The following is a 24777-nucleotide window of genomic DNA, read 5'->3' as shown; positions in this document are numbered from 1 at the left end:
AAAAAAATTGCTTCAGGCAAAATCAAATTAAAAAAAAAGTTAATACAAAAATAAGAAATAAAAGAATTCATTGTTGCTTCCAATATTCCCCTTTTTCTAAGCTTAGATGAAAAGGAACTGACCTCTTTCTTTTATGATTCTTTCTCACTCAGTCTGGATACTAGGGAAAGTACCACAAACAGCATCCTGAGACTGTTCAAGTGAAGTTCTAAGAGTTCCTTTGAAATATGCTAAGACAAGAGCTCTGCAGGACAGGCATGGAATGGCATATTTGAAACTTAAATTTCAAATGGAAGTTCACATTGTATTACATGCCCTTTCTCCTCTTGTCCCAGCACATGATACCATTATGATATTATGCTCTTTCCTCCTTCTTCAAAAAGCCCTCATCTCGTATGAGTTGCTTGTGTGTGTGCTTCCCCCTACTCTCAAAGGGGAGGCAGTTCCTGTAGTCAAATAGAGAGAATATTCTAATTTACATTTGCACTCTGGGGAGACTCATCATACCAGATCCTACCTGATAGTCCCCACACTGAAAAGTAATGGAAAGGAACCAGCAGAGACGCATTCAGGTGAACAAAGACCACAGTTCCTCTCTCACCATTTGATTCAGCATTAGGCTTGGGATGACCAGGTCTCTGAGGGCATACCAACAACTGACCAAGCCATCCACATAGCATTATTTCAGAAGAGCACAGGAGTATCTCCCCTACCCCTTCAGTCTGTCCCTGACCAGATTAGATCAGCTAATGCCTGATCTTCATTGCATTCTTTCAATTCAAAGTACAAGATATACACTTCTATTAAAGAAATGCAAAAAAAAATTATTACTTCATGAAATGTGAATGTGTGTAAAACAAACTGGTACATTTAGCATGTACCATATGTCCTGACATTGAAATCTTTCTCTTCAATCATTTAAAAAAAGAAGGAAGAGACTAGAAGGTGCAGCTATAACCTTAGATCCTTTCACTCATGGTGGTCTGTATTCATTCTATTTAGAGGTGACAAAGAAAAAAAAAAAAGCCCAAGTCTGACGAACTAAAAGAGCATGCTGCTGTTTAAAAGATAAACTTGGTTAACATCACAGATACACCAAAAGAGACTGTTAAAAAGGTCTGTGATTAACTTTTGTTAATAATAACACAACTTTACCTTCATTAAAGCTTTTGGGAAACTTGTTGAATACCTAACAATACACCCAAATCAAGATTCGTAAGGAATCTTCCAGCAAAACCAAGTTCATCTGGATTGCATATTTCTGCTATTTCTTATGTTGGAAGCATAAAAGACTGCATGACTTTCCCCTGAGGAGCAATTTATTAGAAAGAAAAATAACTTACTGAAAAAAAAACAGGCCAATCAACAAGCACGCAACATAAAGATTCCCTCCAGCCGTGCAGGCCTTTATAGTTCTGTACACCTAGCTTATGTAGGCTTAGGGCCATGTACTTTATTTTGTAGAAGGACTGCTGCCATAGATTCTGCATATGCAAACACATGGCTCCTTCTAGCAAACAACTGCCTCTGTGTGCATCAAAAGTTCAAAGCAGAAAGTTCAAGAACAACCTGTCAGGTTGAGAAAAGAGCAGTTACAAACATTTGGCTTTCAAGACCCGTATTTTACCTACCTCATATTTAATTTCGTATTATTGTTAAGTACCAAAAGAAAAGCTTTACAAAAACATAATTAAAGTATCAAACAACAAATACTTCAGTAGTTCAAAAGAATTCTCTTTATCCTAAAGAGCTATTAAACAAACATACACTCTAGATGGCAGCAGAACGTTACGCTGCTAAATATATGATTTCCTTTCAGCACAGAAATCTTACAAGGGCAGAACCCTCTCACCAAGTCAAAGAGGTAAATAAAAATATTTGCATATATCACAAGCCATATAAAAACCGATGTGTATTAGCAAGTGCTTATCGCAACAATAACACTAATCTCCCACAAAAGTTTTTGTATTTTAGGTTTTTACTTTCTGCATGCTTATTATTGAAAGAACACTCTTCCAGTTGCTCAGTCTGCATTTATAACCTGTATCCTGTGCCCTGATTTAGCAAAAAGTTATAGTATTGTCACAAAAGCCAGCGAAAATTAGCAATCATACACTCCAGTAAATTATAACACTAAGTTAAACACACTCATCAATTAGTTGCATTCAATTTTGAAAGCTTTTACCTGATTCTGCTTGCAAATTTTCTGATATTCGAAAACAATGCAGTTTGCTGAAGTTGCGAGAAAATAATTGCACGCAGCTTGGAGGAAGAATCATATTCCTTAATCTTCCAAAAGTACATTCTGGTGTGACAATTATGTAGCAAGCAGCATGAGCCTATAAATAGAACCATCAATTAAGCGCTTTGTGAAACACAAAGAAAGCAGGTTTGTTTATAACAAAACATGTACTGGAACTGCAAAAGTCAGGCTAGAATGTACAGACCTTTTGTAAATCGCATTTTTTCATTCTAGATTTTAATTTGCTCCATTAATTTTTTAAACAAACAATAATGGGAAGTCTTAACATGTGAAGAAACTTCAAGTATTATAAATCTTAATTAAAAACTAAAGATTTTGAGCAGACATCTGGAGAAGATTAACATTTTGATCTCATGCTCTGGATCTTCTGATCTATATGGATATTTATTGGGGTAGGTGGGAAAGGTAGACAGTTTAAACTGACAAACTTTTAAAAAGAAAAATAATTTAAAACTTCTTACACTTGCTTGCAAGAACCTGCTTGCACATTCTGAGACAAGACATTTGGAGTTTTATTCCAAGTCTTGACTAGTTTGTTTCTGCCGTTGTATTTGTCCTAGATCTATCTTTGCTGAATATGCATGCCTTTATAACTGTGGCCATGTAGCATGTTATATTTGTTAGGCTGTTCTCAAAGACAGCTCCTGACACCTCAGAAATTATGAATCAGATTACAAATACAAATGTCACTATTTTTATGATATAAAAAAAATTAAATGATTCAAATCATATCTGAAATACACAAGACTTTCATTTTAAACAATTATTACATAGTATGCCTCATCTAGAATTACGTGGCAAATTAATGATTTAATTTACCAGACAAACATCTCTGCTCACAACCCATCTGGCACTACTTTGGTCTGTAATTATATTTCTACAGGAGGTAGTATTCAGTGGATGGACCAATTCCTATCTATGCAGAAGACTAGCTTTTATAAGGGTTACTGAAGGTTACCATCATGTTGCAGAAGTCATGGGAAAGACAGAAACCAATATTCACTACTAACACAAAATTACAGGTTGAGAGTATTCTACACGGACAGAGGAATATGCATATTAGAATGGTGAGGTGAGCTTTTGACTTTTCAGAATTCATGTGATTTAAAAGAACTTCTGATTTCGCACGGCAAAATTAACTGCAAACTTATAAACTGCAATATTTAAGGATTAGTCTCTATTAAAATTTAATTCCATTATTTTCACATAAAGTTTAACTGTGATTTTGCAAATTGCTTATTCTAGTGACTAATGGGGAAAAAAATTAACACATTTCCTACCTAATTAATGAATGAATATATACGCTGACATATTTGTGTATATATATAGATATATACACACACGCACACATATATTTCTTATGTGTATATATATGATTCCCACAAATACACCCAACAGCACAACATACCAGAATGCCACACCATTCACATCTCATGCCAGACAGCACCTCAGAAGAGCCACAGGTTTTTTTGCAAACTTCGCAACGAGCACCTGAAGGAAGGTTTCCCTCCCTCCAGTGGTGATGGTAAGTATCCTGGTAGAACACATCACAACTTAGCATTACACCAGACAACAGGTACAGAAGTATCTTCAACCTAACTTTAAAATGAGCAATTCAAACAGCTCTGAGAAAACAGCAACACAGACCAGGGCATTAACTATTTTCTTAATAAAAATAAAACCCTGAACAATACTACATCTCACAAGAAGACCTTATCAAACGGCCCAAAAATTTAGTACATAATGCTTCGTCTTTGGAGTCCACCAAAACCAATTATTCTTAAAAAAAAATCCTGAAAGATCAGTATTACACATATATTTCACACTGAGAACCTGGGAAGTCTTGCCTCAGACAGATTGTAGGAAGTCTAAGGGATGTGACAGTGTTCACCAGGGATGCACTGCATCCAACAGCTCAAAAAAAAAATCCATATCAGCTTCTGCAATGCAAGTGTTTAGAAAGATGATGGATTTTGTTTTTTCTTTTTAATTAGTATGTTGTATACATTGCACAGACTTCTCAGCAAGACTTCTATAAACCTCAAAAATAGAGATGTTTATCAAAATTTAAGGTCATCTCACTATCTGCAATACATTCTACAGCCACAAAACGTCTTTTTCTACACAGCAGCAGCAAAAGTGCTTTGATAATTGTCAGCATGTGGAAAAAAAATAAGAGAAAGAAAAAGGTTAGAAAAAGGTCTTCCCCCGTGCCTCTAGCCCATGTTTTCACACTGAAAAGGTGTGACTGCTTTCTGCTGCAGATGTGCTCACGCTTACCTGGTCCTGGTGCCCGTCCTGGTGACACTGCCGGCAGTCACTACAAGCAAACAGGATACAGTCTGTGTGGACGTGTAGCTCACAAACTAAAAGATGAAAACAAGAAAACTTCTTTAAGTCAAAATCCCTTGGTTTCTGCTGCTCCTCACTCTCTCCCTTCCTCTAGTACCTCCTCCATTACTTTTCTGCATGGCATTTTCTTCCCTTCATGCTCTTTTTTGTTCAGCAAACACAGACAATGAAAGTTTATCAGCACAATCTTGTGTGTTGCTCAATTTCCTTTGTGTTAAACTAATGCAGCAAATCCGAGGAAAGGCTGTGCTAGTTTTGCTCATAACTACCTGCAGTACAGTAAGCTAAATTTGTAACAACTGTTTAGCTTATTACAGCTTTGTCTCACCACTTCACGGGAACAGCTGCCTACTCTAATATTATCACTTCTGAAGTCTACTTTGATTGAATCAAAACCAAATAATTGAATATTAGAAGCATTAACAGAAGAAAGTTTCCCTTCTGCGTCCAAACATCAAGCCTTGAGCGCAAGATAATGTTCTTCACGAGCTCAGACTTGTCTGAGCTATTGTTGCACACTGTAAATTACCATATCATTGTCAGGAAAAGGAAAATGATCATTTTTTTCAGAGCATTCTCCTAAGTAAGCTTCACATTGTCTACCTGTGAGATACTTTACCTGGAAGAAGTTTCAGTGAAGACTGTAGAGCATTTTGTGTTGTTTATTTATTTATTTTGGATAAAGTACCTTCATTTCTTAAAAACTGACTTGAAATATCAGACATCAACAAAAATACAACTAAAAGACCTCAGCACTCAGCTTCATTACTGAAATAGTTAGGAAAGTTCTCTAAGAAACTCAAACAGATGTATGAAATAGATCCATCTCTAGCTGCTTTTTAAAAACTTTGCATAGACAGGTACTCTGGAAAGGCATCTGATTTTTGGTCAAATATATTAAAGTAAGAGGCAGGAGTCAGATTCTCCAACTATTTTTTTTTTCCCTGTTCTGTTCAAACAGGTTATTGCTCCAAGGATGTCACAATAATCTGAAGACTTTAACCTGAAGATTGGAAGGTGCTAATCATGAATGTTATCCATGCTACCTGAAAGCATCCTGAAAACAGTATAAAATCACCTAGAGCATAACTCGTTTTGAAATCACTCTCCAAGCTCTAGAAAAAGTGACCGCACTAACACTGTCTTAATTCTAATTATGCAGAAAAACATGATCTACCACCACATCAAAGCACAGACTGTCCTAAGGGCTTGCTCTCTCAACCACAGATGTTCATGTACAGTTCCCCATACGGTGGATCTTTACCAAGCTCAAGAATCTTACATGAGCTGTGGCAAGGTCTGTCCTCAGCTCATACTTCTCCCAAAACCATACTCATAGATAAAACAGGAATATTTTACAGTTTTGTAGATTCAGCTACTAGGCAAGTAAGATGCTTTGTGTCATGCCCTCAATAACAGTGAAAGTTTCTGCAGACCAAATTATACTTTCAAGAAATTACCAAAAATACTGTTTTTTTAATCGTTAAGTCTGCTAACACAAACACACACTGCCCTTTGCCATACTGTGTAAGAATACAGAAGGTTTTTCTGCCCCCCCAGCTTTTCTTTTCTTTCCCTTACCCCCCTGCTGCTACTAACATGTACTCCAAATCATAATTAGAAAGAAAATGTGTGCATGTGAACGGCAGGAGTGTCACAGGAGTTATACCCTTAAGATAGCTATCCCTCTCACAGGAAAAATAAAGTTGTTGAAATGTAAAGATCAATCCAAATCAGAGTGCCTTCAAAACAGTTTAATCTTTATCAGCCTTTCCATAATCTATGCAGTTCTTTAACTCATAAAAGAATTAAGGTTTTCTGTTCAAGTTAATAGGGAAAGCGTTGTGAATTCCTTTCTAATTGCCAAAAAAGTTGGTTTATTTCAGATATATAACTTGGCAGCACAGCCTTTAAAATGTTAAATGCACTCCTCAAAATATAAAAATCTATCCATTAAGTAGAAGTTCACAAATAATTTTCTGCTCCTGGCTGATGCTTAAAAAGAAAGTTTTAAAAAAGATCTAGCACTAAAAATGCTTGGGTTAGTCTGTTCTTTTCTCTTTTTCTTTCTCTTCCCCCACCCCCGTCCTTCTTGGAAAGAAAAGGAAGAGGAACATTCAACATCCTGAGTTCAGATTCAATTGTTACTTGCGAATTCTACAGCAAAAACAGTGATCCAAAGCAATTAATAATCATCAGCAGAGTTTAGATTACAAATATTACATTTTTTGCCATTGAATCATATGTATTCATATCACCAGGTGTTACTATGCATGTATGCTCATTTCTGAGAACAGATGCCCCACCAAGCATCCAGTGCGTAGCACTTATCTAAAATTTTTCCTTTCAAATAATATTTTATTGCAAAATATGGAGACCAAACCAAGTTATATAAATTATTTTAAAAGTATATCTAACTCTGTATAAAAGTGTATCTAACTATATCTAATAAATTATTTGAAAAGTATATCTACGTCTGTCGATGACTTCTTTAGAATGGGTAATTTCATCTTAGCTCTGCTTTCCATCTTAGTTATAGCAAATATTCCAAGAAAAGTTCTTTAATCTTGATGTCAGAAGAGAACATCATAACCAATATTGTATATTAAGAATAGTTCTATTAAGAATAGTTTCTAAAACAAATTCTACAAGTATTTTTGAAGAGTAAAGGAAGGCTCTCGTACACTTTATTAATCTCAACTGTGCTTTATAAACTACACTTTTTAAAAGTATCAAAAAAACAAGTTGTAGAGTTATTAGTACTCAGAACACAGAATAGCAGTGTCACACCACACAAAACAAAAAATCCATTTAATCCATATTAGGAACACAACTCAGAACCTTTAATGAACCAGGAAAAGTGTCTGAGCATTTGTATTACCTAATTATAACACGTGATTTCATGTGTTTCTTGTTTAAAAACTCTTAACTGGAAATGTCTGAAAAAATAAATATCCACTTGCAACGGGTACAAAGCTGATAAAATATAATTAATATAGTAAGAACAAGAAGGCAAAATTTAGAAAGCTTTAACTAAAATAGACCATTAAACTAAGGCCATTTTCAAGAATTAAGAAGACATAGCTAGTGAAATTTTTTTTTTTTTTTTTTAATGTTTACTTCATGCCACACAGAGTTCTGAAACTTATTAAGACTAGTCACTGGAAAGTGGTATCTGTAGCTCTTTGACCATCCCACCAAAGCAGCCAATTCACACAGTAACTGTATTAAATGACAGATTTCAATCAGTCAGTGAAATAAATTTTAGATTCGTTATGCAACTCACCAGATAAAAGCAGAAGCAAAAACACTGCATCATTTTAAGTCCAAATACTCTGATGAGAGAAACATTTACCCTACACATACACCTAAGCAACTGCATCAGATAAGACATTATCTTTAGCACAACTGCAATTCTGAAAGCATTTCTGAATTGGTTCTTCTCTCATTAGACTCCTTCACTTTTTTTTTTTTTTTTAAAACAGTTTGCTGGTAACGTTTATTTAAAATACTAAATTCTATTGAACGTTACAACATCAACAGAACAAGCGCTACTAGAAATTTAGGACAAGAGAGTCAACGAAGAATTAAGGAGCTGCCTCACATCAAAATCAGTGAAGGGTTTGTGCCAACATATATTTCAAATTAATGGATCCTAAAATCATAGTGTTTGGGTGATTTCTTTACTCACTGTTGTTGTTTTTCTTTTCCTTTTTTTTCCCCCCCAAGGAATGTATGTCAGAACACTCTAAACAGTACTATTTTGACAAATAGTATTTTCAAATATCTTTACACCTAATGCACCTTATCCCCATTACAAGCAACAGACATCTGAGACTAGTGACACGGAGAGAAGTTATATTCAAGTTGCATTCCTATTCTTTTGTAGAAACAGGAAGGTTTTAGGTACATGAATACCTGGTAGCTCTCTGTAACAAAAGCTTCCACTGGAAATATAAAAAAAATTACTTCAACAGAGTAAGTCTTTATTTTGTCCTAATAGCTTCTCATTCTTTGCACATCTCAGGCATGGACTCATAGCACACCATCAACAAGAGAGAACTGTGATGCCTTAACTTAAAGTACACACTTGCACTGTCAATGAGTAGATAACACAATATGAAAATCTCTCAAACACAGTAGAGGCATTATTGGCACATATGTACCTACAGTACCAAGATATGCACTGTAAGAAAAGCCTATGCTACTGGATAACATACAGATGGCTATGCAAGTAGGGCTTTTTAAGTTACCTTCACATCGAAAAGCAGGTGACTCTAGTGACTTTCTGCACACAGTGCAAAACTTTCTTTTGTAATGTCCTGGAGGCCCAAAACAGTGTGCAACTGGAACCTGCCAAGGAAGAACATATGAAACATTATCAGCTGCAGCTTTCCAAATGGCAGTTATAGAGTTATAGCTCATAGAAACTGCTTTATCATACAGGATAGGATAGCATATACAATGTGAACTCAAGTAAGCCTTAGAACAAATATTTTAAATACCTATTTTTTTATTTAAAGATATACACATACACATGATGTATATATTTTTAAGTGCTAGTCAGCTTGCTGATGATTCACAGTACTGTGAATGCAAAGGTTTCCTTTGGGTTCAGTGCCATGCAACGTACCTGGAACCTCAGCTCCTCTCTCAAGTATTCTTAAATGAATCAAGGACCATTAAACAGTAACAGCTGTACATATACACCCTCAGACAACATGCCCTAAAGACACATTCAAGACAGTTTCTAAAAGCGTGATGCTGCCACAGTCCAGTATCCTCCACATGTTTTTCACCTATTCCACAAATATAACCCTGCCAACTGGCAGGATGGTAAAGAGGTTCAGCTCCAAACTACATCTGTACTGCTGTTCCTGGTGACTCTATGTTGAAAAACATGTGTTTCAATATCCCCTTGGTAAGAGCTGTACCAACAGTTTCGGCAAGTTTATTTCTTGTATGCTCTTTCCTTATCCTAAAAAGATAGGTGTTTTCTTGATTAATACCAAAGACTGGAAGCTATGGTAACATTTTAAGGTGGAGGCAAAAGGCAACAATGGAGGAAAGAAGAAAAATTAAGGAGAAATACATTTGAGCTTTATACTTGTTCTAGAGACCACTCTTCCTAAAAGATGCACAGCTCTGTCAAGACCGACATCCACATTAGAAGGAAGAAGCATAACTGCATCTTTAAAATGCCAGAATCCAAATAACTTCCATAAAATTATGCTGTGATTAAGGCTAATAACTTTTTTAATCTTTCAAATTTCACATTTTGTATCTCACAAGCCCTTTGGACAAACATATCAGATTTATATTCTGTCTCTTGCATCACAAAAAAATCAACCAACCAAGCAACCAAAAACTTGTGAAGGCTAAAACATGGTTTATTTAAGCATGAAATTAAATTAATCATTCCCAGAAAAAGATTAGGAAATAGTGACGTAAGGTACACATAGTTAGAGACACCTTCTTTTCCTCCTAGATCCATGAGTAAACAGTCCTCTGAGGTTATTGAGAAGGATCTGAAATTTTTCCTTATAGATTAGGGTTTTCCTGTGAACCACTAGCAGCAAATCTGACACATATTGGCAATGCAGAATTCGAGGACCTAAAATGTCCCTTTCAGTTATAAAATACTAGTTCCCACTCACATTTCTGCCTCTGAAAGCATAGCCACATTTACACTAAACGATCCTGTACTCTGAGTATGTTCAATAAAATAAGCAAGATACAGTTTTTCCAGACATAACATGAGGGGAAAAGACGACTGCTGGAAGTTTAATCAATAGATTAATCAAGAGAGACTTTCTTTAGCTCTGGAGTGCTCAATAACCTGCTTTGGACGCCCAACATGGACTTGCAATCCCTTCAACAACTGGTGTTCGAAATACAGAGACCTTTTCTCTCCCTGGCCTTGAGTCTGGCTGTTTTATCTTACAACTGGCATAGAAGTGCAGGCTTTTCATTATTGTCATAGTGTTTAGTAAGCAAGAGAAGTTCTGCTGAAGAAAAAGGGCACTCCATAGATCAAAGCAGAGTTTTGTGTAAAGCAGTGTTTAATCTGGAAAAGACTGCAAAACAGGACTTTGACCAGAGACAAACTTATCCATGGTCTGACCATACTTATCTAGAAGACTCAAGGGAAAGAGACCAAGTCTAAATTCTGCAGTTATTCAAGCCCTGGTGACAATTTTCTAAAGACTCAAGTCAGTGCCAAAGATAAAAGAACAACATACTGATTGAAACACTGGATGTGGCAAAAAAAAAAAATCCATTCCTTCAGCTTCTAACTTTTGGGAACAAGCGAAAGAAGCTTTGTTAATTATGAGCAGTCCTTCTAACTTGCTTTAGAAATTACAGGTACAAAACTGCTGCAGAGCCTGGTGGGAAATGGGATGGGAGTAACATGGAAGAGGAAATGGAAAAGAGCAAGTACAACATAATGAGCTCATCAATCACAGGCTATTTTTCCGAGCAGTTCACTACATTTCTTTTGTTGTTGAACAAGTTCCAAGCGCCCAATATATAAACAAATCAAAACTCTTAGACTTGGAAAGCCAGCGAATCAGCATGTCAGAATATGAAATGTTATCTATTATTCTTTAATTTATATCCACCTGTATAAGTACAGCAAGCTACAGACACACAAGGGGGCTTAAAGAGAGAAAGTTAATAATTGATGAGAGTTAAAAACTTCTTTTCCAATTCAATTCCTTAAATTACTTTATGCAAACCACGAAAATCAATTTCCAGAGAAAGATACAGAAAATTTCTGCTAGTAATACCATTAAATGACATTTAGTATCGATCAGAAGTCCATCAACAGAAAGTATAATGTTAACACTCTGGCATAAGCTCCAGCATGACCTTGTACTGATGTACAAGATGTTCCTAGTCTCTATTTTGTTTCCTGCCATCTGTTAAGAAATCCAAAGCATTACTGTTACACATTTCTGTAAAAGCTCATATCAGCTTGCGGTAAGATTTAGTTCTATAGAAATCTAAAGCTTACAGATTCTAACCCCTTCAGTGCAATCTGTGCAAGTGCTTAGCACAAGACCATGCAATCACATCACACAGAAAGAACAGCAACAAATGCATCCTCAGCAACAAATTACTCCAAACTTTAGAAGAATAACATGGGAAATAACTTTTAAAATTGTTCCTCATCCTGAAATGCCATGGAGTGTCAAGCACATGGTGAACATCAGATCATCAGTTTAATGTGTTTTTCCACTGAGGTGCAATCACAATGTACAGAGCAGCCCAACTGCCACCTGAACCATCTCACGGACCTGTCTCAGTTGAGGTCAAGTATTACTTGTCTGCAATCTTCCAGACACCTCAGTAAGGGAAAAACACAAATGCCTATTCTTTACCCAGCTGCAGCTGCTATTCTACCAGCTGAGGCAAAAGGAAAGACTTTAGCCTGAATCTTGAAAAAAGCGTCCCCGTCCCCCCTATCCCCCCGCTAGTCACAGGTCTTTTGTGGACTGCTCTCAATATAAGGCCAAAAGAATTTGCCAGTAGAAATTAAAATGGATGGGTGTTTCTGAAACAGTAACACATGTGTATTCTGGTATTTCCAGCACAAATATACCCCCCTCATCTAATGTTCCTAAGGTTCATTCTGACAACAAAAGCTCTATATGCTCTACAGAGGTGCACATGGTGATCAGAGAGCACCCCGTGACTACTCTGCCCAGACCACTCACTCTCGAAGAAAAGCTAGCACCTTTGTGATTCAACTTTTCCCAGTATCAACATCTTTTCAATTATTTACTGCTTGGTAATCATACAGAGCCCTTTTGTTTGCTTGCAGCCTCTCCGCTTCATTAATGAAAGGTCTTTATTTCTGCAACACAAATACTCTGCATTTTGCACTGTATTTCTACTTTTTCCTTTTATGGGCAACGCCTGTCAATTGCTCTTTGCGTCCAAACTGAAGTTCTTCCTTTGTGTGCTCCATGTATCAGTCAGTGTTACAAAGCAACTTTAAGTACACATTCCACTTGGAAGTTTTGAAATTGGGTGTGAATGCAAAGAGAAGCAGTATCTCAACATATCACAAGACAGCAGAGGAAAGAAATTTCAATATTCAGAATTAGTTATCAAAATGTTAATTGGTGCTAATGCAAGGAAAGAATGCAGACATCAATTGCCTTCTGAAACAGTGCAGCTGTGGGTCAAGTGTTGAAATCTAGGGACAGACCTACCTGTTAGGGCTGTCCAGCAAGCTCCCAGGTAAGATCAGATCAGCCTGGAGTCCAGCCATTTCTATGACAGACACCCTGTTAAAAAGCTCACATACCACTAGCAAAGCCAATAGCCAAATAAAAGGGGAAGAAGAAAGAGAACAAAGAACTTTCCCCCAAAATGGTTTTCATAATGCATAAAAGAGGAAAAATATTAATCACACATTTTTTGCTTTCAAATTCATGTTACACATCTAACTCCTGGCTTCCTCCCCGTAAAAGCACTTACATACAAGAGGGGCAGGACAAAAAGTCCCTTGATAGATGCACACCAAATACACAATAATTTGAAGACGAGACTTAACAATAGTATGGGAACCAGCATATTTACAAACACTGCTTTTCAGCATGTCTTCTACAGCAGTCTGGTAATGAGAAGCAGTAGAAAAAGTTCACCAAGCATTCACTGAAGCCTTTTTCCCCATGTAAAAGCCGTAACACCTGCAACTACTATAAAGGAATGATTCTCCAAAATTGTGTTCTGATTTTTTTTTCCTCTCTACTCTCCCGAAGCAACCACAGAAAAATCCATCTGACATTTGAATGAGACTGGGAGAATTTATAATTCCAAGGCAAGTGAAGCAGTAACCAAACTTTGATGATCTGTCTCCCATTTTGTTAGGGCTTCCCACTGTTTCTTGGGTAGGGAGAAAGAGGTAAGGAGAGAAAAGAAACAGAAGTAGAGAGGTTGTGTCCCAATACAGAAGCTCTTCAGCTGCAGAAGAATTAGGTGCTGCTGTTGTATGTCTACTAACTGCCCAAATCAGAACAGATTATCAGAAATGTCGTCTGTATTTACCCTAACCTGCATATCCTTTCCTCTCTGCTTTCAATTTTTCTGTCAGATCATGAGAAACGCAGGAACTGACCCACACAGCCAACTGCACACAGGTGAATGCAGCACCCAGACCGGGAGGCTCAGGTCAGCAAACAGGAGCAACAACGGCTGCTGCTCCCAGCAGAGACCTCTGTGAGCTCCAAAACCTCATTCAGTATCACAACCTCTAAAAGCAGCAGCTACCCAAGTTCAGAACCACAAAGCCACATCTTATTTTTAGCATAAAAACCTTCACAAGAAGCTGATGGCCTAAACCAGCATGTTTCCACTCCAGACAACCTGGTTTTAAGAACAAAGGCACTTAGGGACATTTTGCAAACAGTTTATCAACCCTTCTTGAAGTGGAAACGTTTAGAAAAAATTACAGCAATGCCCAACACAAAAACAAATTGAGGAAAAACAAGCATCACAAATGTTCAACTTCACTAAAACTACTTGTATGATACTCTCATTTATATTTAGTGTTCAAAGCACAGCTATATACAACCACCACTCACTTATATGGCAAATTTAAGAGGTAAAAAATTTGTGACTCATTGCTATCTGACAAAGGAAAAGAAAACCTTGCATTTCACATGCAAGCAGACCTTGTTTTCATTGTTATTTTGTCTTTTGTTTGGACATTTTTTTTTAAACACATGCCTCAGAGTAGGCAAATACCTATGGGAATGTAGGGAGGAGTGTGTTTAAACTTGGACAAGCTGCAGAGACCTCAGCAGTGAAACAAATCATATCCCTTGCAAACCATAAAAACACAGACTTGCTCAGAAGACTGATCCGTGAAGTTTCATTTTGAAACATCATAAGCTGGATCCAGTCTGGAACACCAAGTGCAGCTGAGAATGATTAATAATAGTGCAGGAAAACTCCTTAGGGCAGCCTAAAGAGTGAACTCATTAAGAATTATCTGAGACTGGATGCAGTCATGGCATGCTTGCAACTCTGTGGGCCTTTACTTCACCCTAGGAAGGAAACCCTACTCTCAGGAATGAAAGTTTCCATGAAATGTCTGCTGGAAAATGATTCTCTGACAGTTTGGCTTAGTATTCAGTGACACACAGCCTGACGAGCTTTAGCGATTGCCCTCTTCTCTAGATGAAATCCAGGGGATTAAAAAAAATCTAATTTCTGTAATACACAGAATATTAACATGCTAGAAGGAAGTATCAGAAAAAAATCCCACCTGTGATCCCTCCTACACTGGACCTTTTCATAAAAAGATACATTCAAGTTATCTGAAAGAGCCCAGAGATTAAGAAAATAAACTCTCCACACATTCTATAAATGACCATCATTCATTTTTTGCTCTGTTATGTTTTTGAAGCAAGTGCCAAATTCAACATTTACTTCGACAGAGCTTGCATGCAAAACAGCATCTCCCATATGTCAGACTTCACTTCCACAGAAGACCAGGATTAATGCAACCTGGATGACTATGTCAAGGATGACAAGCCTGTCTAGAAAGAATAGCACAACCCTGTATTTTTGAAACATAATCATTACAACTTAACATGGATAAGGCAGAAAACTTCACAGCTAAATACGGCAACACTGAACAGCAAACAGGTTTGAGGGCAGGCAACAGCACTCATAAATTCCACTGCATAGTAAGATTATTCGGATTTGATGCATACACAACAATTAGATCAAATATATGTGTTGGGGCAAGTAGAGAACAGGAGTTATCACGGGAATAAAACAAACCCCTGACAAACAAACTGATGCCCATGACTGGTGAAAGTAGGACCGTTAATGTATTTCAGTGCATGATTTTCAACATGCAAAAGCAAAGCAACAAGTACTATTTTGAACAATGAATTATATGCACAGCAAATTCACGAAAGAAGTCAAAAATGTTTAGAAGTTTGTCTCTGAACTAAATGAATACTTCTAAATTAGATGTGTACTATGCCCCTAAAGATCCCTCTTCTCTGTGACTCATCGCTCCTTTTCCCATGCCACAATTGACTGCCAGCATACTGAAACAGTAGAGATGCTAATTCTTAGTAATAACATTTCTCACCACCTACATGTCCCTTCACTGGGGGTTGTAAGAATAATAGCAATATTTCTTATTCTTTCACCGGCAACATTCTGTGAATCAGACAACTTTTTCCCAATCTAAATTACACCTCCCAAGATGAAAGTATGAGGGGAAGATGAAGTATGTAGCAAAGGCTGAACAGCAGCAGCATCTAGACAAAGCACATTAAATAAAAACAAGCAGCTAATGTCTCTGTCTGCTTCCTGTAACTCTAGTTACATGCTGTTTTAAACCTTCTCCTAACATTCCCTACATAGGCTTCCATGACGTAAAGGAACCTGTAAAGCTTTTTTGAATACAAAGAAGGAAATATAGTTCCCTCTTGCAGGTTCCCAGATCTACACAGTGAGTATCTCATAAACATGGTTTTAGTCAGTGAGGTCTGTAACGTTCACCATTTACTCATTTTGATTTTGCAGCAATGTCTCATTTGACTTTTGCATAAGGCTCCGTACTGTATTTGTAGTGTTGAACTACTTATCTAGAAAGTTTCTCACCCCTTTCTTCCCCCAAGGTGGATAACACACAGTTTTCTCCTCAATTAAGATTCTTAATACCATGGTTGCAACACGTTATTATCTTCAAAATCAATCCATCTCTTACACTTAATGTCATGGGGCAGAAAAGGTCACAGGGCATCTGAAGAGAATATGCTTTATTAACAACCAAAATACATACATTTGAACTCTTAGCATCAATTGGAAGCCCTGTCTTTTTATTTTTGGGTTTTTAAGTCCTGTGCTTTTAATGCAACACCTTTATTCTCTGGACACAATAAGCAAGCAAATTCTTAAGATCAGTAATCAATAGAAGCCAAACACAGCCCCTTCTCTACTCAGAAAAGCTTTAGCATTTTTCCAGTAAAATGTAATTACTGCAAAAAAAAAAATGGTGGCAGACGGAGTTCTTCAAGTATGATACATGGTATAGTTTCCTGAAAGCACTGATTTCAATCAGTCACCTCATTCCATTACTGTGAGACTTCCAGGTAATGACAATTAAAAACGTCTAGTAATATTTAAAGAATGCAAATAACCACTCTTTGAAGACAGACTGTCTACAGCTGCCCATATCAGGGAAGTTTCAAAGGAACCGTAAATTTTTTTCTCTGAGCAGCCATAAAAACTTAAGTGATGACTAACATGATTGATTTAAGCATTTCAATATTAACAAGCCACTATTGTACTACACCATATTAGCTAGTGATAAATCTGTGCCGTTGTGCCAAGAAAGAGACATGACAGTGTGTGCTTACTCACCCTTACAAGGCTGGGAGCAATACATGAACAAGGTATCTTGACATTCTTGAGGCACTTTTCATGAGACATGAAGTTGCAAACTGTGGAAATCAAACGAAGAACTGTAAGCAAGTCTTTCACAAAGAAGGGACATTTTGGTGGGAAAAAAAAAAAGGAAGAAAACAACAAAAAATAATCACATGTAGTGAAATACGGTTGGGAAAACATCTTAATCACATTTGCTCTCCAATAGATATGGTATCTACATGACTGTCATACACCTCCAGCAAGTTTTGTTACCAAGATGTTGGTGATAGAAAATGAAGGAGGAGAGCTTATCTGAATGCGTTGCAAGCCAGCAGCAAGTCATTCCCCCCAACTCGCCCCCTGTAAGCACCAAAATGAGCTCTTAATTTTTCAAAAGAGATTTTAAGCAGCCTGTGGTCCAAAAGATCTCTTTGATATTGCCACAGTAGATGGACATGTTTAAAAGGGATTTTTTCTAAGAGCTAGTGCATGTGACAGGAATAAATAGGAAGACAGTGTTCACACTCACTGAGTGTAATGGATGAAGGAGACAAAACTAAAAGTCAGCAGTTACATGCAGCTTTGAAAGTCAAGAGCAATTAATTATTTTATTTATGTATTTATTTATTTATTACTGTGTCAGTATCAGGTTTAGGATTTCACCCAAGCTTTATTAAATGCATTTTGACCAAGGCAGCGTTTGACGAATCGTTTTTCATGGGGATGCTATTTTCCACAGCTCTGTACTGTGGGTTTACATGTTTAGTTTGCACACAGGAAACAAGGGATTCTTTATCTTGTTCCCACAACCTCGCACCAATGAACTAATAAGCCATGCAGGTATGGCTTTAGAGTCATCCACCTTTCAGAATTACTCTCTTCCATTTCAAGCACGAAGCCTTAAACGTACAAGCTCTGGCCACAGTCCCTCATGTGGAAGCATCTTTCCAGAGCTTCTGGCAGAAGATCCCTCACAAGTTGCAGCGATCATGGTACACATGAAGTTTTTGCACGTCCCTGGTTTTCAGAAGCATGCTGCACGCTTCCTAAGTTTCATGAGCAACTGCAGAAAACCCACGTCAAGCTTCCCATCTGCAGCCCATGTGCAGGACTTACATTGCTGTTACTGGTAGTATGTGCTCATGCCATCAAAATCAGACCATTTTCTTCTCCTCCCTCTTCTCCAGCTCATTTACTTGTGATTTCACAACACCACCTCTCTCATGTCAACACAACAATTTAAATGCAGGCCCACTCCTTTCTGTGGTTTACTGCCAGCCCACGGAAAGCAACCTTTCCTTTTGGTGGCACAGAAAGGAAGATGACCCCATTCAAATAAGCGCTCCTTTTAATATGTGCGGTTGGCTGACATTTGCTTTTCATCTGTCTGCAAGTCAAGGAGAAAAAACACACTGCAAGTCGTTGCTGCACTATTCATCATCCATGGCTGAACAAGGGGACCACTGCAGAAATGAAAGACGAAGTAGGGACAGAGGAGATCAAGACCTTCTGTTTGGTGCTATGAGGTGTTACACATGTCTTTATGGTTGATAATATTCCTGACTCAATGGGGCAGGTAAGCAGCAGAAACAGCCAACGAAGGGATGATAAAGGAGATTCTCAGAGCTGAACCAACATATGTAAATGTCACATAAAGGAGCATGCAGCACATCAGCACAGATGAAACCAAGGAGAACCCAGTAATCGTACAGGCAGACAAAAGATGCATCTCCTGCTCCAAAAAAGCAGGTCAGACCCAGAATGGTGAATTCTTATGAATTCACTTAGATATATTATCACAACATGGATGTAGACAGGTGAAACCAAGTCTCCCCTCCGGTCTCCACAACATTTCCATTCGGGCTTGCAGGAAGGCCAACTGGTTGCTGTGCAAACTTTTCCTGCAGCTTTGCACACCTAAGCTAGCTGCCCACTTCCCACCAGTCTGGATCTTACCACACATGCTACCACCAGAAAACACTTGCCCCAACCACTTGTTTAGGAAGCCTCTTCACTATTTTGCAGGTGGTGCCTGAACCTTAGCTGAACCTGGTTAGGTGAGGGGTGCTGGCAGGAGCATGCTGACAGAGGTTCCTAAGTCCCCAGCCCAAAAAAGGTGACAACATGAAGCCTCAAACACATACAGGCTGCTGACAAGAACTTCACAAAGGGGTGAGAGATAGTCAAGGAGAAAACTTCAGTGACTAAAGAAATTCAATAAAATGGCGGCGTTCTCCTTCATTTTCCTGGTTCTCAAGTAGTCAGATCACAAAGGGAAGAACAGAGCAATGCACTGTAGATGGCCCCCACAAATTTTTTGATCTGGAAGAAGCAGCAGACAACAGAAGTCTGCAAGACCAGGTGGCTACTGCTTAAATTTTAAGTGCACTCAATAACAAGTCAACCAAACCCTACAGAAACACCTTGGGGAATTCACAGAAGAATGCTCTGAATCAGCCAACAGAAATGGGCCTTCTCCCATGGGTATGGACCTTGAGATGTTCTCCATTTACGCAGACAACCCAAGTCACTGCACTGCACTACCCAATTTTCTCTTTGTGGTGACAGAAGCAGCAAAACATGGCACTGCATAAAGGCAGCACCTCATGGTTCAGCTGAAGAAACATCTCAGAGCACAGAAAAATGTACTAAAGAAGAATTCAAGCCAGCAACTTTGGGAAAGCCAGAAGTTATCACAGATAGAGACAACATTCAAAGTACTGAATTTCCTAAAATTTTAATGGAAAAGTTGGAGCATTTGCACAGAATCGAATTAAGAAATGTTAGCAGACAAGTGAGATAGCAGAGCTCAAAAGGAGATTCTAACATTCTTCATGAAAGACTTCCATGAGTTTTCCAGGAGGTACATGCCTCCACTGCTTGTCACGTGCCTCGTGTTCACCAGAGAGGATAGCCCTAGCTAAGTGTCTTTTCCCTGTCCCACAGGGGCCAAGCAAACTCTCACAAGTCACCACCTTGATTTTGTTTTCCACATTCCCCCAAAGAAAAAAAATAACACTGAAGAAAGCCAAACTGAAAGATAAACAATATTTGGGGTGGGGAAGTACATCTGTGTCAGTACTTCTGGAAAGGCAACAAACTTAAACCTGGAAATTCTGACAGCCAGGCGTCATATTTTTAAGGGGTGATCTTTGACCAGGAAGATCAAGCTAGAAGACACGATGTAAGATTCAGAAGACACAAAAATTTTGAGGAAGAAACAAACATTTAAAAGAAAAGCAATGTTCTATTTATGGGAAGAGGACTTGTTTGTGCATTTAAACCCAGTAACAATCTACCATTAGACGTATCTGTCAGCTGCGTAAGTCAAAAGAAAGCAATTGCAACTTTCAGATAGTGTATACAAAACTCATGTTTTCAGTCAGGCTGGAAAGGCTGGAGTGTTCAATGCCTCCTTTAGTTAAACATTTTAATTATAACCAAAAGCACCTCACATAGCATGGATGAAGGGAAAGACGAGCACTTTGGTTGTATTTGAAGTGTCTGCAACCTTCAAGCTGGACATCTAACACATGGCACCTATATCCAGGCACAAGCCACATAAAACGTCTCAACACTGAAGAAAAACGAACTGACGTGATTTCAAGAGATGTTGCAAAGGCTGGGTTGTCTCCAAGCACCTAGCTTCAGGCATACAGCAGCAATCATTTTGTCAACTTGCCCTTGTTCCTCTGTTTGCCTCTGCCCAGTAAGAGGTGACTCCAACCACACGAAAAACTAGATGTCCTCAACGTACAGCGAGAAGCCAGGTAGCCAGCAGGCACCACAGAGAAAGGCAACGTGTCTGTACGGCAACAGCCCATGAACATACAGATTTACAACACACATTTGCACAGAAACAGAAGACAGAGCTGGGCATTGTCGTGTAACTCCTGAGCTGTGCAACGCTTGCTGGCAAACCAAAGGCTATCAAAACGCTCCAGAAAGCCACACTTTGTCATGTAGCCTTCATTTATTCTCTGTCCTCCAGTCAGAGCTCCAGGCAGGTTCCACAAAACAGGATGAGGAAAAGGGTGGATTACGTCCTGTACAGACCCCAGCAGTGTATCAATGTCCCATGGAATGGTGGGCTGGGCAAGAGTCAATTGTGAAATGTCCAGTTTAACACACAACCATATCCCACCTTTGAACAGACCAGTCTTGAGCAGAATCCTATAAGTTTTTGAAAAATACTTTTGTTTCCTCTTTCAGATGTTCACCATAATTCAAAATCTTGCTATTTTTTAACATAAAATTTGTAAGTGTATAAATAATGAACTTGCTGATCTTTTTATATATATATTTTTTAACTTTATCAATTTTATTTTTAAGTCTAATTATACATTTACTAAATTCAGAAGTGTTTAGCACTTGTAGCTGTAAAAGTAGAGCTACCAAATTGCTCTCCGAGGGGGATCAAGGAATGTCAATACAAAGACCAAAGCAGGTTTGCTCCTGTCCTTGAAATGTGATAAACTTAACACAAGACTCACTCTGGACCTACTGACATGCATGTTCATAACCTAAGAGCATCCATCTCATTTCAGTGGGCACACAGTTTGAGCTTAACAAAAGTACCTCCAAAGAAAACTGCAATTCTTCCTCCCAACACACCCTCCAATGCTTTCCTGGAGCAGGGCTTACCTAAATATTTCCCAGATTGCAGCCTGAGCTCATCCTGATATCATCCTCTGCCTCTGGTCCGTACACACCAAAATTCAGGTGCACCAGCATCACAAGCAGCAATCACGCTCTCTCCTCCTTCCAGCAATCCCCTCTTGCTGTCTGTGCGATCTGATCCTCTTCGTGCTGCAGGGAGCTCTCTCCGTGTACGCCTTGCATGCACAGGAGACCTGCAGCAAGCTCCAGTAATTCACAAGAAACACCACAACATCTTGGCCAACTGCCTGTTGCATGGACAGCACTGGGAAAATATCATCTCCCATCATGAAGCGACAACAACACAACCCCTCAATATTGTCTGGGTGACTTGGCACATAACAATTTTGTTTAGTTCTGTATGAACGCCAGAGCTCACTAGCTTGCACTGTGCTCACCTGTGCAAATTAAAACTCTCAGCAAGCGCCTGCCGAAGTTTATTCTCATCTTTTGACTACGGTTACCGATTACTGAACGACCTAGTTAACTAAATGGCTTTTTCTTGTTTTTAAAACAAACATTAGCTCAGCCACAAATGGGCTGGTAACTCAGAACTATTTTCCCAGCTATCAGTGTACATACAGTTTTTCATTTCTGGAAAAACTTAAGTGCAACACATTAAAGCACATACTCAACTCATTAATGTGAATATAAATAAAACTAAATGAAAAGCAGTAATTCTCTGGGGCATCTTGTTAAATTTAAGACTTGGAAGAAATCCCTGTCTCAGAGGGTTTACAGGACAGGATTGCCTGATGTGTGAAAGGGGAGCACAAATGAAAACTCTCTGCATTTCTATACAAAAAAAAAAAACTAAAAGGCTACATAGGTAACTTGTGCATGTAACCTAAGATGTGCTGTATAACATAGGGTGTGTTCTAGTGGATGGGACCAGGGAGGAGTGAAGCCCTTCACTTGTACAGATGTTTCTCCCCTTCAAGCACTCTACCTTACGTTCATCAAACCCCTGGGAATACAATGGTGGACTGAAATTAAATCACTCAAAACAAAGATTCTTCTGCAGTCCTCAGCAGCTGCTGTCCCTTTTAAACTCTCAGCTCACTACTGGCCTTTTAGAGGGGGTGGTGGGCGATTGGAGCACCATCCACCCTACCAAGACACCACAGCCAAGATCCCACCTGCAACCTTGTCCACCTGCAACGTTGTCCAAGTTCATTGCTTCCCTTTATCGCTTCTGTCTGCTGCTCAAAAGCAGGCCTGCAGTCAGTGTGGTTTTATTTCAGCATTTCACACATGGTGAATGCCAACTTTCAGTTCCAGACAGGTCCTTTCTGCGTACGCTACCCTGGCTACGTATATCTGCTGGTAAGATGTTCAGAAAAAAAGACAAAGAAAAGTCTGTGGTTACAGCCAACAACTGACTCTGGCACCAGACCACCCTTTGGGGAGGCAGGGGAGCATTGCCAGCATTTCCTTGAATGTATGGAAACTGCAGGATGAAGAAAAAAAAAAAAAAAAAAGATGCTTCTACTAGATTAATTTTTGGGCAGCTTTTACCCAACATCAGTTGCCTGCAAGTGTTACAGCTCTCCAAACATACATCATCCTGAAAGGGTCATCTGTAAAAAAGATGAAGCAGTAGATGGGGAAATAGAGGTGAAGTCCTCAATAAGTATCTGAAGTGCAACTTTAGAAGTACTCCTCCTACCTTGAACTGGAATGTGCTGCTGTGCTCACGTGTTTTAGGCTTAAACTTTGATGAATTCATTTTCATATGATTCTATGAATTCATTTTAAAAACTGAGCACATTTAGAAATAGCTTCCTGTATTAGACACAGGTTGTACAATTATTTTTCCCCATCTCTACCTTTACTGCACTTCCTCTCTTTATCATAATACACCACAACCCAGGGCTCTTTCTCCTCCTTCACACCACAACCTTCAACTCGTTAATGCTTTCTACGCATCAGATAAAACTCATCCGTAATAAATTTTTTGCTTTTCCAGCTGAAGAAATCCCAGCAGCTACCAGCAGCAGCACTGCTGCCAAGCGAAGTTGGCTGAAAAAAAACAGGACCTTGATGAGAGCTTGCATTGCTAGCTGACAGATTGAAGAAGCACCTGCCTCCAGGCTGCAAATTCCACAGTGGTGGGCACCACAAATACGGGTCTGCTGCTGGGGGCTGGGTGGACTCCCCGGAAAGGCAGAGTGCATGCATCTTTCCTTTCACGCCGCCACGCACGCGGTCCTGCAGACCCACCTCACTGAGGTATCAGGTCGAGCAGCAGTTTCACGGCAGCATGAAGAATATGCAGTTCAGTTTCAAGCCTTCTGCTTCACAGGAAATGTTTTAAATGCAGCAGGTACTACAGAAAGAATGATCGCTCATGCCATTTCCTCCAAAGAGGTAATTCACTCCAGCAGGGTAAATTTTTCAATTCTTTTTCAATAATTTCAGTATTTTTCATTTTCATTAACTGCAGTAGAGAGCACTAACATTAAGAGTAGAGCAGGCTTTCAGAGAAAGTACACCTGACACAGCCTGAAGAGTTAGGGTCACTCTCATACACTGTAAATCAGTGTGACTCCCTGAAGCTCACTGAAGCACAACAATTTACAGAAGCCAAGATCCTTTTCCTTCAAGCCAATACAGTAGATTATAAACTAGAACACGTAACATACGTCTCATTTTTATCAAGAGAAAAGAATGAATTAGAGGTAAATTATACCCTCAACTACATTGCCAGGCTTCCTGTCAACGTTACCGGTGAGAAGAGATATCCATCGGTACTTCTAGCAACGTAAATAGTTCTCTTAAATAGACATAATTCTTACAAATCTTTGTTCTGTACATCAGCAACTTAAACAAGCCATCAACAATCAAGAACAAGAGGGAGTATTTGAATTTGCCTGTGCTACATCAAGCCAACATTGCAACCTATTCTCCGGCTACAGGCATTTCCTCTCCCCAAAGACAGAACTACTAAGAGTTCTTCAGAATTATGAAACATTCTCCAACTCCACTCTGAGAAGGCTACAAATTCTGCAATTAACAGAAGAATCTTGGCACTTATCAAAACAAACCCCTGTGGGAATTCAGAGGTCTCACATGGTTTTCTCCTGAAAAAGACA

General features: G+C 38.7%; 1 protein-coding gene across 2 annotated transcripts in view; it reads right to left on the bottom strand.

The window, feature by feature from the left end:
- DGKQ (diacylglycerol kinase theta) overlaps positions 1-24777 on the bottom strand; it is a 93106-nt gene that overhangs the window by 51816 nt on the left and 16513 nt on the right. The window contains exons 1-6 of one of the 2 annotated variants that reach the window (XM_040541907.1): positions 21668-22045; positions 17018-17097; positions 8869-8968; positions 4544-4629; positions 3672-3797; positions 2186-2339 (exon numbers count right to left, since the gene is read on the bottom strand). In XM_040541907.1, the coding sequence (XP_040397841.1) occupies positions 2186-2339; positions 3672-3797; positions 4544-4629; positions 8869-8968; positions 17018-17086 (535 nt within the window). In that variant the 5' untranslated portion in view covers positions 17087-17097; positions 21668-22045. Of the gene's footprint in view, positions 1-2185; positions 2340-3671; positions 3798-4543; positions 4630-8868; positions 8969-17017; positions 17098-21667; positions 22046-24777 lie in introns of those variants that run through there. The other variant, XM_040541906.1, reaches the window with a different exon arrangement.

Source organism: Cygnus olor, chromosome Z (genome assembly GCF_009769625.2).
Source record: "Cygnus olor isolate bCygOlo1 chromosome Z, bCygOlo1.pri.v2, whole genome shotgun sequence".
Taxonomy (NCBI): Eukaryota; Metazoa; Chordata; class Aves; order Anseriformes; family Anatidae; genus Cygnus; species Cygnus olor.
This window is presented reverse-complemented; position numbering and strand designations above follow the sequence as displayed.